The sequence below is a fragment of the Nothoprocta perdicaria genome, unplaced genomic scaffold (genome assembly GCF_003342845.1).
Source record: "Nothoprocta perdicaria isolate Ctin4 unplaced genomic scaffold, notPer1 scaffold_23, whole genome shotgun sequence".
Classification (NCBI taxonomy): domain Eukaryota; kingdom Metazoa; phylum Chordata; class Aves; order Tinamiformes; family Tinamidae; genus Nothoprocta; species Nothoprocta perdicaria.
Window position 1 is genome coordinate 4,602,405 of NW_020455455.1, and position 14,395 is coordinate 4,616,799.

At 35.2% G+C, this 14,395-nt stretch overlaps 1 protein-coding gene across 1 annotated transcript in view; it reads left to right on the plus strand.

Annotated features, from left to right (window-relative positions):
* The window catches only part of PLXDC2 (plexin domain containing 2), a 241,609-nt gene that overhangs the window by 180,659 nt on the left and 46,555 nt on the right, over nt 1-14,395 (plus strand). Inside the window, exons 7-8 of the mRNA XM_026039454.1 lie at nt 7,057-7,156; nt 14,080-14,175. Of these exons, the coding sequence (XP_025895239.1) occupies nt 7,057-7,156; nt 14,080-14,175 (196 nt within the window). The remainder of the gene's footprint in view (nt 1-7,056; nt 7,157-14,079; nt 14,176-14,395) is intronic.

Here is a 14,395-nt window from a genome sequence, read left to right on the forward strand (position 1 = left end):
TATGGGTTTTTTTCACTAGTGAATATTTAAAATCCCATTGTATAGTACAGCCTTTCACAATTTATTTTTTCCCAAATGTCATTATCACACACCACTTTAGAATTATTTAAAAAAAAAATGGGCATTTTTTCTAAGTGGTAATAGTTACATATTTGTGCTCTTTAAATCTTTTAATCAAAAAAAAAACCCTAAAACCTTTTTGAAAGATCTGAATATCTTAAATAGTGTATTCTATTTGGAATTGTCTGAAAGAAGCTTGAGAATTCTAGCACACCACAATCTGTATTTGCAGCCTGCCTTACTTCATTAAAAACAGCTCAGCAGTTCTCCTAAGTGAGGAAAATTGAATAAAATTTCCAATCACTGACCAGACACAAGTTGTCTGGAGAGAAAAAGTGAGACACTTGTAAATTAAAACTTGACTGTGGTGCTTATAAGTCTGGCTAGGAATTGATTTATTTTCCAGTGCTGCATCGACTTCATTGCTTTTTGAGGAAGTTCTTCTGGAACCATTTCTTTTGCTAGTGACTCATGTTGTCAGGAGTCCTGTTAACTCCGGTAAGATGACTCATGTGACTTCTTGCTAGCATTAATAAAAGTAGCACGGGCATATTTCTATCATGGTTTTGATGCAATTTCATATTAGCATCACAGTTCATCAGAAACTGCAGCAGTGTATGGTGAATCCACAAAGCCTTCATTGCATTTTGTTGAAAGTTTCCCAGCTGAAGCGTAAATGTAAGATATGAAACAAAAAGGTTGCCAGTGACACTATCAAGCATCCCACAGTGGCCTTGTGTTACTGAAACTAAGAGTTTGTCTTGAAGAATTCACTYCTAAAATATCTTTGATTCTATATTTAAAGAACATAGAAACAGGAACATCTATGTTGAGAGGACTTGAGGTATCAGTATTTCTTATTTCCTGTTTATTCAAACCATGCGGGATTTCTTTTTTCAGGGAGAGATAACCCCAAATCATGCTTGCTGAGCATGTAAACAAAGTGCTGAGTATAGAGGCAGGATTTTACCTGGGATTGCTGAATACTGCAAAACTGCAGTTCTGCCCAACCTTCTCTGTTCTGCACTTTACCTGATAGGGAGCAGTCTAGAATCCACCCATGTTAACCAAAATCTAGAGTCAAATGTGAAAAGGTGAAAATTTGGGAAAGAAGTTGGACCAATAATTATAGATACTGAAATCTGTTAGATTTCAGTTAATATTCATTAATATTAATATTCAGAATACAAAATATTCTTTTAGAATTTTTTTGAAAAGTCAGCTGATTGGAAAAAGACCTGTGTATCCAGTTTTTGAAATGTAAAAACTGTTTGAAAGGCCCAGTGAGCTTTACTTTGGTGCTTTGTGTAGTTATTATTTCCTCAGTACAGGCTAATCTGACCCTAATAAAAACCTTAGCTATTATATTTGCTTATGTCTTTTTCTGGTACTCTTCTTGTACTATAAATCAGATTTAATTCAGATTAATGTCAGAATATCAAATGCTATCAGAGTAAAATCAGTGTTAATAACTAATCAAAGTTTTTAGCACTGCATTAAAATGAATATATCAGTTTCCTGTACTTTCTATACTTGACCTTTTCTATATGCCAAATTTTGTTTTCTGCATGGAAAAAAAAGACTARTAAGTTTCTAGAGCATGCCAAACATATACTTCTTCTCAATTTAGTTTGTTTATGGCATGGAAACTTCCTTTTTAAATACTAGTTTGCTTACACCATTAGTGTTCTGGCAAGTGGAAAGGAAATGTAAGGAAATGCCAGGAAATAGATTAACTAGAAGGAAAATTTTATTGGTACACTTCTAGAATGTATCAAATGCTTTTTCTGAATACATACAAGTATGTTTTCTGAAAAAGTATACTTTTTGTAAATTTTAGTAGCAAATGATCCTTTCTTATGTCAGAATTTCATAGAAGTTCAGTTCTCAAGAGCTTTTCTGTTTTTTGCTTTTAAAAAAAAAATCACTCAAAATCACTCTTCGTAATAGTCCTTTCCCATTAGTGCTTAAAGCTAATGTTCTTCAGTGTAATGTTTAGTTTATTTTTCTCTCCATGATTAATATAGGAAAAATTAGGCAAAGGTGCCAAAGGTTTTATTAATATTTTAAGATATGTTCCTTAATTTCATTGAATTGAAGACTTTCTTTGGTCATTTAAATAGTAATGATTGTTTATTCAGGTAGTCATCCAGAAACCATTATAAAAATACTTCTCAAATTAACTGGGATTTGAATCCAGAAATAATTTAAAAGAAGCTTGTAGTAGAAATTCTTTCTGTTGTGAGAGGAGATGAAAATGATGAATGGAGCTAAGTACTGACGTTTGGATACAATTGGTGTTCCTACAAATTATGATGGAAAATATTCTGTTTTAAGTAGCAAAATTCAAAACATGGAGACAGGATAAGGTGATCAATTCAAGCAACTTAAAATTCTCATGTTAATGAATTACATTCCAGATAGTTCACAAGAAAAGGAGAGAGATGCCAAAACTATGTTGTGTTTTTTAAATGAATAAGTTTTACCAAAAATTCTGTGAGATAAATTTGGTTCCTATAGAGATATTCCTAGTGATATAAAATAAAAGCAAGACATATTATTGTAGGAGATATAGGGAAAATAAGGCTATAAATGAATTGTCAAAGTAGTACTGTGACATTTCAACTTTATTTAAAACAATTTAATTGAGTGCAGCATATATGCATATACTTGTCAAATGCTAGCAAAATAATGTATAATTACCAACCATTGAAATAATTCTTGGGAGCAGTGTCGCAACTGAAACAATGTGCACTCATCACTGATTAAGTTTCATGCAGTTTGTAATTAATGACTGTTGAGGAAACCGGGAACAAAATCCCTATATAAATAACATTGAATCCCTGCTTGTTATTCTGCAGCATACTCTGGATCTTATCTATGATTCACTTCTTTTGAAGTGGGGTGGTAATTGCACCCTGCCTACCACCTCCTTCAGGTTAAGGTCACAGGCAATCATTTTATTCCCTTTTAAAGGACAGAATTCTAACTCATCCTCAAAGAAAGTTGAAACAAACAAAATTTGAGAACTCTCTGATGGAAAATGCTGTCTAGATTACTGTTCMCAATTTCATCATGAATTCTAAATGGCTGCTATATTGCTGAAATACCCAATCGCAGTCACAGATGTTAGTGGCCCCAAGGAWAAGATGCCTCCGGGAAACTCATTGATAAACTGGTGACTTGTAAAATACAAGAACTTACGTTTTCTGTGGTGGAACTAAGGTATATTTAGGAATGATTCTAGTTAAAATTTATTATCCTAATTTAATGTCATAAAATTTCTGCCACCCATTACTGAATACTTGCACATTCCTAGCTTACTGCCTATTTAACTATTGAGCCTGTAATGACATATCTTGTCATTATGATGAGGAAGACAGAATGTTAGATGTCTACTTAACTACCTGTGTATCACTATAGCTTTCAGTAGTTTTATCATTGGTTAYAAGCCTTCTTTCAAAGGGAAGTATTTTCTCATAAGCCATCATATGCTAAAACTTGTTTTATCTTGACATATCATTGAAAGGATTTCACCTATTAAAGACCACTCATACACTCATTAGAGAGAGCCTRAAGTATCAGTTGAGTAAAATATCTTATATGAATAAATATAAGTGTTTTTAAATGTATATTTAGTAATATTGTAGTTTTTCAAGAGAAGAAAAGAGTCCTTCTTGAGTCATGGATTATAGTTCTACACTGACAAGCATTCACATTCCATATGACTAATTTTTACTCATAGGCTATATCTCATTTTAAAGAGCTGGCTATATTGACTTAATTTATGAGGCTTCTTTACCTTTCACAAACACCGCCATGCTTCTAAAGTAAATGCACAAAGTTTTGCCTTTTTTGAAGCTGCTAGTCTGTTAGCCTGGACCTGCAACTTTCTGCAGCTGAGAGGCTTGTCTTGCTTGCCCTTACTATTTTTAGGGAACACTTCTCCAAGTTCTTCACACYCCTTGAGAAGCTTAGCACGAGAGTACAGACATCTTCAAGCCCTTTCACAAAATATATTGAGATATTTCTGGTCCATAATTTTGTAATTTTTTCTAGGTTCTTATTTGCATTTTCTCTTTTACGTGGATCCAGTCTCCTGTTTTAGTACCAGATATCATTCATAATTTTTGTTATATAGTATAACTGATAGTACAGTATGGATAGTATACTTCAGTAAAACTGAAGTATAGTTTAAAGCTCTGAACCAAGTTGTATTGAAAATAAAATGAAAACGTTGAGGGTATTGGTACTGCAAATACTCATCACTTCCTGCTAAAACAATTTTGATTTGTTGTTATCATAATTGTTGAGGAAATATGCAAATTATTCAATTATTTATGAATTCAGAAGAATCTGTGCTAAGGAACTAGAGTAAAATTAAGGAGACTTATTCTCAAGGAGACCTAAGTCTTGGTTTGCACTCACATATAAAAATACATATATTTCTGTTGCTATATTTGACATGATTTATGCTTGAAACCATTTTTGCAACACCCTTTTCATACAGTCCTAGTCATAATAACAATTCCATCTAGATTTTGTGTTCATAAAACACTGAGTCTTTTCTTAATCTATTATGATTTGAGATGTACATTAGTAGCTGCATCCGTCTCATCAGTGCTTTAATTTTCTGTCGCTTCTGTAGATTTTCTCTCCTTTATCTCTTTCATATTTAATATAAACTTTCCTCTATAGTATGCAGATGTTATGAATAATTCTCTTGATTTTTTATATACTTTCAGGCTGGTGAAAGATTATAAATTGGTTCTGATTTTATTTTAAAAATTTTGAAAATATGAGTCTTTCAGCTTCTTTTTATGTCATATTCTCCAATAACTGCATCAAAGCTAAGCTGATAGAGGAGTAGTATTAAAGAACTCCTTCTGTTTTTCACATTGGTTTAATATCATGCCTTTTATCATACCAGAGCAAATCCAGTATGCAAGAATCCATAAAAATTCTCCACCAAACCATTACAAATTCTCCATATGATGGAGACAGAGTTGGGAATTTATGACAATATTTAATTCATAAGAACTCACATTTTCTGTTCATATTCTTGAATTTGAATGTAATCTGTAGAAAGCACAACTACATAATATTATGGAAACAAGCAGAAAGACCTACTGATGCTCAACTTAAATACCCCAAGTCATACTAYTGATGGATATGTAGACGATACCGAATCCTCACTTACTGGATATGTAACTAGCTTTGAAAATTTTCTGCTTAGTGAGAGGTAATGACCAATGATATAATTTTTTTAGCTTTATCACAACTAAAGCCTGAGCAGACTAATGCTCTTGTAGCATCTTGTATCTCACTCTCTTACATTTGATCCAGCTTTGTCTGTCTCTAGCCTAAGAATCCCTACTTAACTGAACACCAGCTTTCATTAGGGTGTCCAGCTGTGTTTTAAAATGAGCAAGAGATAGACAATCACAGATTCCCTTGGTAGCTTATCCCAGTGTTTAACATTTGATCTTAAAAACATTTGCCTTACYCTATTTTGAATGCATCTGACTGCAACTTCCAGTCGTTGCTTCTAGTTATATCTTTCTGTGATGGATAATTGGACATTTTAACTCATGTTTTATTTTCTCCTTTGGCAGCACCTTTTTATGGTTATCAAGTCAACTTTACAGTTTCCTTTCACGAAGCCAAAGTGATAGAGCTCTTTAACTCTTTAACTTAATGGCATTTGAGAACTGAAGAAGCTTGAGCATTATTTTTATGGTTTTRTCTTCCTCAAGTCTTCAAATGTTGGTATAAAGTAAAATGGCTACTCACCCATGCATTACACTTTGTGTAGCCAAAGGCCACATCAGTTCTTGATGTGATATACCCTCTGAAATTTCAAGCGGATCATCTATTTACATCCAACAAATCTCTTTCAGAGCTACTGCTTCCAGAATATAGTTCCCAAAGCTCTACTTTTGATTCATTGTTCCCCGAGTTAGAACTTTGCAATTTTTGCAAGGGCTAATCTTACTAACTGATTAGGAGTATGTCACTGTCTTATCAGTATGACAAATTGTGTCAGCTACAGAGTTGTTCAGCTGTAAATTTATGTTTTCTTCCCAATCTCTTTTAAAACTGTTGAGTGCTAACTCTGATGTCTGAAGAATTAGGATACACTGTAGGATAGACTAGCAGTCTGACCTGATTTCCCAGTGAGGTCTGCTATTTGTAATCAGTCTAGTTAACTATATCGATATTGTATAAACATTATGTATAAATGTTACGTATAAGTTGTAGGTGACTTAAATCAAACATCTTACAGACTTCTAAGGCTTCTATATCTATACACAGATCAGCCAAACTTGAAATATCCTCAAAGAATGAAATGAAGTTTGACAAGACTTGTTTTCATAAAGCCATGGTGTTTGGCATCAATATTCTGTCCTGCAAAACTGTACTGGTTTATTGCTTTTTAAGCCTTTTTCATGGTTCAGGTAGATATTAGCAAGCCAGCACCTGACATTTTCCAGCTTTTCCACAACACTGATGTTTTTCCTGCTACTACAAGACTTATAAAACATGAATATCAATGGGCCAGAGCTCTCTTCAGATAGCTCTTCAGTTTTCAGTGAGTTATCTGAGCCTTATTCTTCACAATCTGTGTGTTATACAATAGTATATGAGAGGTATTGCCTCATCCTGTCTGTCTGATATGGACGCTTCATCCCAATTTGTTGTCAGCTGGAAGAAATGAATCACTGTGAAATCCTACTCTTTTCTGCATCATCATTGATAACAGTTGCTACTCCTCTAAGCGTTGATGTTTATGTTGTTATATAATGTGCAAAAAAAGCCTGATATAAATAAAAAGTAATCAATCTTTAAAAATTTCTTAGTTATGACATTCCGTATAATAGACTTCTTTATGACTTCAGATTTACACTGACTAAATGCTTATTCTGACAGGGCTCTTGCTTTCAAATTGAACTTTTTGGAAATGCTTCATACATATCTTTGTATTTTGTCTTCCAGATTCCTGTCTCTGTGACACAGATAAGTTCGACCAACCACCCAGTGAAAGTGGGACTCTCAGATGCATTTGTGGTGGTGCACAGGATCCAGCAAATTCCCAGTATGTATTACAGAATGGTGCTAATGGTTTGCAGGCTGGGAAATCAGTGTAAGCTGATTTTATGGAGGATGATTAGCTAAACAACAAATCGCTTAGCTAATTTCAGCTTGTTAATTCAAGTGTAATTTTATTTGCTTGATAACTCCCAGTGTGGTTTTCTCTGTCATTGTTTCTTATGAGCTGATAAATTAAGTAAATAAAACTAAATGGCCAGCTAAGTACTGCAAAACTGAASAGCCAGCCATCACGATTTGGCATTCCATAGGCTACTCTATCTGGAACATGTCTCCTTATCCTTAGGAAAGAAGAAGTAATCTATTCAGAAAGTTCTTCCATATCCAAGTGAAAAAAAGCTGAAAATAGCCAAGCTGGATATTCGTGATATTTCAAATTCTTATGTACATTTTAGCGAGAGGAGGAAAGAGGAGAGTAATTATTTACTAGGACCTTGGGCTCACAGGCGCTTGGCAGCAACAATGCAGGTGACATTTAATTTTCTTTGCCATTAAATATACTAAAAAAAAACAGTCATCACCTGATTTTCTTAATGCTTTTCGTTTAACATACCTTGTCCAGAACCCTTCTAGACTTCAACCATACTTCACTTTCAAGTGTGCCATTTCCAATTATTTGAAGCAAATTCACTAGGTTAAATTTGTGTTGTACCCCTAATGGCAGGGTGTTGGTGAAAGGGGTTGCACTTGAAAATGATTCCTGCAGAGTGTGCCAGATTCAAGCATATTCTCCTAATGTGAACCCTGGCAGAGCTACTGCACAGATAAGGTTAACAAGGACTGGCCAGATCCAGTCTGTCTAGAAGGCAGATGAGSGTCACCAAAGGAGCTGCCATATCAGTCGCTTCTCATCTTCATCACATTTAAACAGTCTTTGGGACGAAGGAGCGTTAAGTCCCAGCTCTTACGTGTCCTGCTATGGGAAAGATGGAGAGTTTGAACATTATCTGTTGCTCCCTGTGAACTCAGTGTGGTTTGAACGAGGTAAGCATACTCAGATTGCACCTAACACATCAAGGCCTTARAAGGAAATTGCTTCCAAACCTGCAGTATCATGGATTACTTTTGAGTGCTTGAGAACAAATGATTCCGGGCAATTGATTTCAACATTTTGAGTGTTGTTCATAAATAAATAAATATCTTTTGGTGAGCCCTAGCCTTCTCAAATCTGTAAGAAATAAGTTTTGTTTTGGTGGACTGTMGAACAAATCTGGGATTTTTTTCCTGAAATGTATTAAAACTCATTTTAAAACTGCAGAAGTATACTTACAGCATGTTGGCTTTTGCTGGGCATAAATAAATCAGAAGTTTTTTCATTAATAATAAAAATAAACTTAATTKAAAAGTAGGTAGAGTAAAGCACAGTCAAAGTGACAGTGAGTTACGTAATGATTTCTCTCAGCTGGGTGTTTTACAGAGCTACGCCTTGTTTATTTATTTCCCATTGGCCCTCTACTTTCTCCTCCCCCCAAATCCAAAACTATTTTCAGTGTTTCTATACGGTCATATTTTTTTTCAGTGTTTATAGTGTTATGTTCATAACTCATGTACAAAGTTCAATATTCCAGGAGGAATTGCTCATGAAGAGACTGCCCTCTATTTAGCTTCACAATTTTCGGAGTAGCTAGAAAAGTCTGTGAAGGCTTGCTTTTCCAAAGTGCTGYACATCTTTGGTGCACTCTGTACTCTAAACAGTATTACAAATCAATTCTAAAATTTCAAAGTAATACTCCATTTTATTGAAGTTAATCTGGAGGATTTAGAATGAGCTATTTATCATTTTTTCAGACATGCTGTTCAAAAAGTTAATAATAATTTTGCAAATCCTTCTGAAATACGTGTTCTGAAGCCAGGCAAACCTTTTTCATTCTGAGGGAGGAAAGCACACTTCCTTTATGATCAGTCTTTTCATTTCCAAAGAACACTTTAATGAGGGCTGAGTATTTCGTACTTATTTCTGTTAATATGCTCCTTCATTTAATGGCATTATGGTAACAACTGTATTATCTCTTCCTAAAAAAAAGACCGATATCTACATGCTGTGCCTATATTTTGTCACCTTTTAAGAATTAGAGCATGAAAATGGTAGACTTTTTTTTTGTCAGGTGACTTTCTGCCTGATGTTTTGTTTTGCTTTTTGAATTTTCACTCAGTCTGTTACTACTGCTTGAAGATTAACAGTGTCTTTGCTACTTTGGAATAAAAAAGTAATGTATAAAGAATCTTTATTTGACCAAGTTAACAAGAAAAGCCATAAATTCAGAGATCTATATGGCAGGGGTGTGGAAAATTAAGTCCAACAATGAATTTCAGGAGAATTTATGTTTCTCCTGTGTAATTCAGACAAAGTGAGCTAGCCTCAAAATCTCAGCTTTTGAGTTTTCTGCTAAGTTAGTGGGACAGTCCTGCCTTCTTCTCCAGCAGACATGCTGGAAACTTCTAAACAAATTTCTTTCCTTGTAACAGAGATGCTAAGGATATTTAACAGAAGTCTTCCAGTTAAACGTCATCATGATTGTAGATAGCAAAACGAGGGGAGAACTTAGCATCTTCATTCAGAATATTTTCTCTTTTTTTTTTCAGTGTCTTCGTTTTAGAAGAACTGGGCTCCTATTTCACTGAAACCACTTTCTATTGCCTGCTTCTTATTTCTCTTCTCTTAGCCATCCTTGATATTCTCTTCTCAGAGCTTTCAGTTGTCAGCTATGTCTGCGGCTCTCCCTTCTGCAAACTCCMAAGGTCTCTTTGTAACTTCTTGGCCTCTCCAAGGTCCTTCCTTTTCTTCAGGCTTACTCCTTTTCTCTCCTTTATTTCAGTGCTCTCTCCCTATTGCCTTTTGGTCAGGTTTTGGKTTTTGTTTTTATTGCGCATGAATTGAAGTATGCAGTTTCCTGCAATTTATTTGTGAAAAAGACCTTCTTTATGCTCCCCCAAATTGTACTGGTGTTCCACTAGAGCATGAAATATGCTCACAAAATGAAATAGTGCCAGATTCAGGGACCTACCTAGTGAGTCATCCTACTACTACCTGCCTAGTGAGTCATCCTACTACTAATAATGGCTGGATTTTTCTCCATGATGAGGGATTTTTTTCCATGATCTCTTCTACATTAGGTAGAACTATTTTAGGAAATTCATGCTTTGACAACCCAGCATTCAATAACACTGAAATTACTCATCAACACTCTGTATAAAATGAAATTGYAGCTTAGTTATGTATTGGTTGCATTCCAGTTTCAGCGCAATTTGTGTCACTCAATATGTAATGTAACTCAAGCATATAATTAAGTGACATCTCTACATATTTGGTGAAGATTTTTTTCCAGTTTGTTTACAGCATTGTGACACCCCTGGAAAAACTTCAGCCTTATCTTCCTAAAGGCTAAAATAAGATTTCCAGTTTATTTTGTAATATTTTTCAGCTAAAGGTGTAGCACCACCTGGGAAATTTGAAAGGCTGCTCTGTTCCTGCCTTGCTGGTAATGTTGTTATTCAGCTCTGTGCAAAGAGGGCCTATTCTAAATTTGCAGTATTTATTCTTTCCACTGGTGTAAATAGTCACACAGAATGCCAAATCCTCCAGCCCTGTGTGTTTATCTGCTGGTCCAAAAGGTTTTAGCCAGAAAACTGGGCATAGACTGGCCTCCACTGCTGCTATCCTGGTACTGCTTAATCTCCAGAGCATTCTCTATTTATTAAATTAACTCTGGAAGTTCTATTTCAAGAGTATTTTTATGTCATTTATTAGTTTAAAGCTACTGTGATAAAACCATGCAGAAATGTTTTGTCAGACCAAAATCTTGCACATCTAGAGTTTGCTTATCCATTGCTTAAGCCCATGAAAGGATTCTTTCAATTGGCCTTCTGACCCCACATGTTATCTCTCTAGGGCACTGAGGAATGTACTTACCTTGAGTGGATGATTTTTTCTTCCACAGTTTCTGTTGGGAATGTGCTTTGGCTCTACATTCAAAGACAAAATGTTTATATGCTGTGAAAAAAAAAAAAAAAAACCAATTTGGATTGTGCTGTAAATGAAACCAAGTGTATAAAATAGACTCTGTTATTGAAAAATAATAAGGTATTCATATCATTCAGTTAAAGAGGACATTTGAAAAACTAAGAATGAGATACATAATATTAAAATATTTTCATAAATAGGGAAAAGTATACATATTTTCTAGAAAAATCCTGAACCTAGAATTGTACCTTAAAAGTATGTAGGCATGCAAAAAGTCTTCTTCCTTCCCTTCCCTGTTAGACAGAACAGTAGAATGTTTCTTTTCAGGAAGATACACATTAAGCTTGTATTTTGTCTGCCGATTCACTTGTATTCCTAGAGTTGCAAGACATGCTTGAGTCAATGGGCACTTGAGCTATTAAGCTCTCTGTCATTTTTTATTTATATTTCTTTTGCAAAATACCTAAACAAACAGTATAAAAAAAGAACAACCTCCACCTGAACAAAAGGTAGTCTGTGTCTTGGGTTGGACAGAGCAGCTATTGGGGGAAGGGAGAAGAGTCTTGTTTTTTCTGTTTATCTTGTTGGGTTTATCTTTTCTAACGAGGAGGAAGTGGCCTCAGATTTCTAAATAGTGAGGAATAAGTGCACTTTTTAGGGAATTATGCACAGTATTCTTCAAATTAGACTTTCAAGTGAATCTACACCTGCTTTTTACAGCTGCACAGAAACTTGAAGGCTTCCAGCGTCCAGCATATATATGTATATATGAAGCAGTTAGGACATTACTGTGCAAGAGTCTCTCTATGCTTAGCTTTCTTATATTAGGTAGATCCATTATCTACAAATCCACAGCCCGCTATAGGCATGGTCTTCTTCCTGAAGAGGAAAAGATCCATCAGGAACTCTGATTTGGTGGGATCAGCAGTGATGCTGAGCTGTGTATGATTGGAAATGATTTTAGGGATATCAAATATAATTCTCTTCACGTCAGTGTTTATTAGCAGTTTGCTGCGTGGGGTGAGATAAAAATGTCAGTGACCTGAATCACTAATTCTCACTGAATTTTGGGAAGCCAGAAACTCCTTATTTCTTGCAAGCTCTGAGGTAAATCTATTAGGGAAAATTCAGAGCAAAGAATATAGCATGCCAGTCTGTACTGCTACTGATGAGATGCAGCAGATGCCAAGTCTCACTGTTTTAGTTTATGTATTCGTTTACTTTTTTTTTTTTTTTTTTTTTTTGGAGAGAAGGATTGTGATTTCTGTGGAAACAAATTAAGCTGCCAGTATTGGAAGAAGTTCATTTCAAACACATTTCTTAATCACTCTGCTTTGGCAGGTGCTCTTCAGGGAGCCTAGATCTTCCCCCCTGGCAAGCATTTTTCTCCACGCCAGCACAAGATAAGCTTGATCTTTAAAGCCTTTTCTGCCTACTGGGTTTGTAGAATGTGAAAAAGTATAAGGCATCTTTTAGGGAAATAGTATGTAAATGTGCAAACTGGCCCAGTTAATATGTGCATTTGAGACTAAGACAGAAGTCATAGCTAAGTTAGCCTCAGGTAATTGACAGGAGGATCTGCTTGGCAATAGAGATATTTTGGAGCTAAGTAGAGATATTGTTGACTGAAATGGATATCTTGCTTTCCTGCACCTGAAAGCTTTTGCAGGAAGGGAGGACAAGGAAGCTGCTTCCTCCAACATGACCCTGAATCCAGAGTTACAGTTTTAGAGGTTTGTTGTTCCTCTTTTCCCAGTAAGCCTTGTTTCCTTGTGCATAAAGATACCTTACCAGGGGAGTCATAAGTGGGCTTTTTCTTGTCCCTTAGGGATTGTTGTTTATTACTTGATTTATTTTAGTTGAGATGCCATTTTTTTATTTGAAAAATACCTRTCAAAAGATTGTGAAAAATACTTCTGTTATGATGCTATGTGGTTGTCCAGAAGCTGGGAAAACCAGATGTCCTCACAGCAGGCTGCCAAAACACAATTTTTGTATTAGTAAACAGCGGGTGTCTAGTCACACAGAGCTGGCAACCACCTACAGGTAAACTTGTGGCTATCTGAAATTCCTTTTCTTCCATTGCACATAGATTCAGCCCACATATTAACCGGAGTAACCTGCTAATCCTTTGTATGTGCCCATTTGTTCTTCTGAAGTGATTCCACAGAAAATCTGTGATGGCATTTAACATTGATTTCAATTGAAATTTAGCAGACCTTCAAAAGGGGCATAATTTTGAATCCAGAATGACAAAATATCATCATTTATCTTGTGTTTGGGTACAGTCATGTATATGTTCAAAGCCCATAAGAACAGCATGTTGACTACATTGAATATCTGCTTTGAGAAACTTACATGCAATCAACTTGTGTAAAGATTGTACATTGCCTGTTTAGAGAGACTTGACTTGCATCCTTTAATACATTTTTGTTATATAAAAAATTGTGCTAGTGTGTTTGGATATAAACTAGCTTGCTGCTCACAAATTTGATTAAGCAATGAAATCAGTTCAGTTTGAACATCTTGACAAGAAATGACAAACTAAGCATATAAAGTGTATCTCTCAAATATGTGAACTGAGAAATATCTTAGGATAGCAAGCATGTGACATATACTTTAAAATGTCTGGCAGTATACCCTCTAGACTTTCTGCCTAAAGGAATGAATGGAATGCTTGTGAGCTCACTCAGCATTTTCACAATTCTTTACTGGGGGTAGGTGCCTATTCTGTCAGCTCTGATGGTTTCTCCAGTGAAAATCTCCCTATATCTGGAGCTTTAACRTTTTCCTTTAAGATGTCTAGTGTTAAAAATGTATCCTTGAGGAAAATTGATATCACATTCACATAAGGTACAGTAAGCAATCATTACACCCCCTGTTTTTCACAAGATACAGAGAGCAAAATAATAAACTCTGAAAATATTTTTATTTTTCTTTCCTTGTAGATGTCCGTAGAAGAACAATTTACGAGTACCACAGAGTGGAGCTGCAGATGTCAAAGATTACCAATCTGTCAGCTGTTGAAATGATACCTCTACCCAGTAAGTAAAAAACACAGGCTGGAGACAAATCTGGAGGGAATACTCCCTCTCTCACTCTTCCCTCTCATTCCCCTCTCTCCACACACACAAAATTTTAAATATTTTCCTTTACTAATGGATCTGGAATCATGGATAGATTAATTTGTCCTTTCTCAAATTTATTTGCGCCTGGATGATGCACTATCCAAAGCATCCTTCCGTATCTCAAGTGAGTTTATAG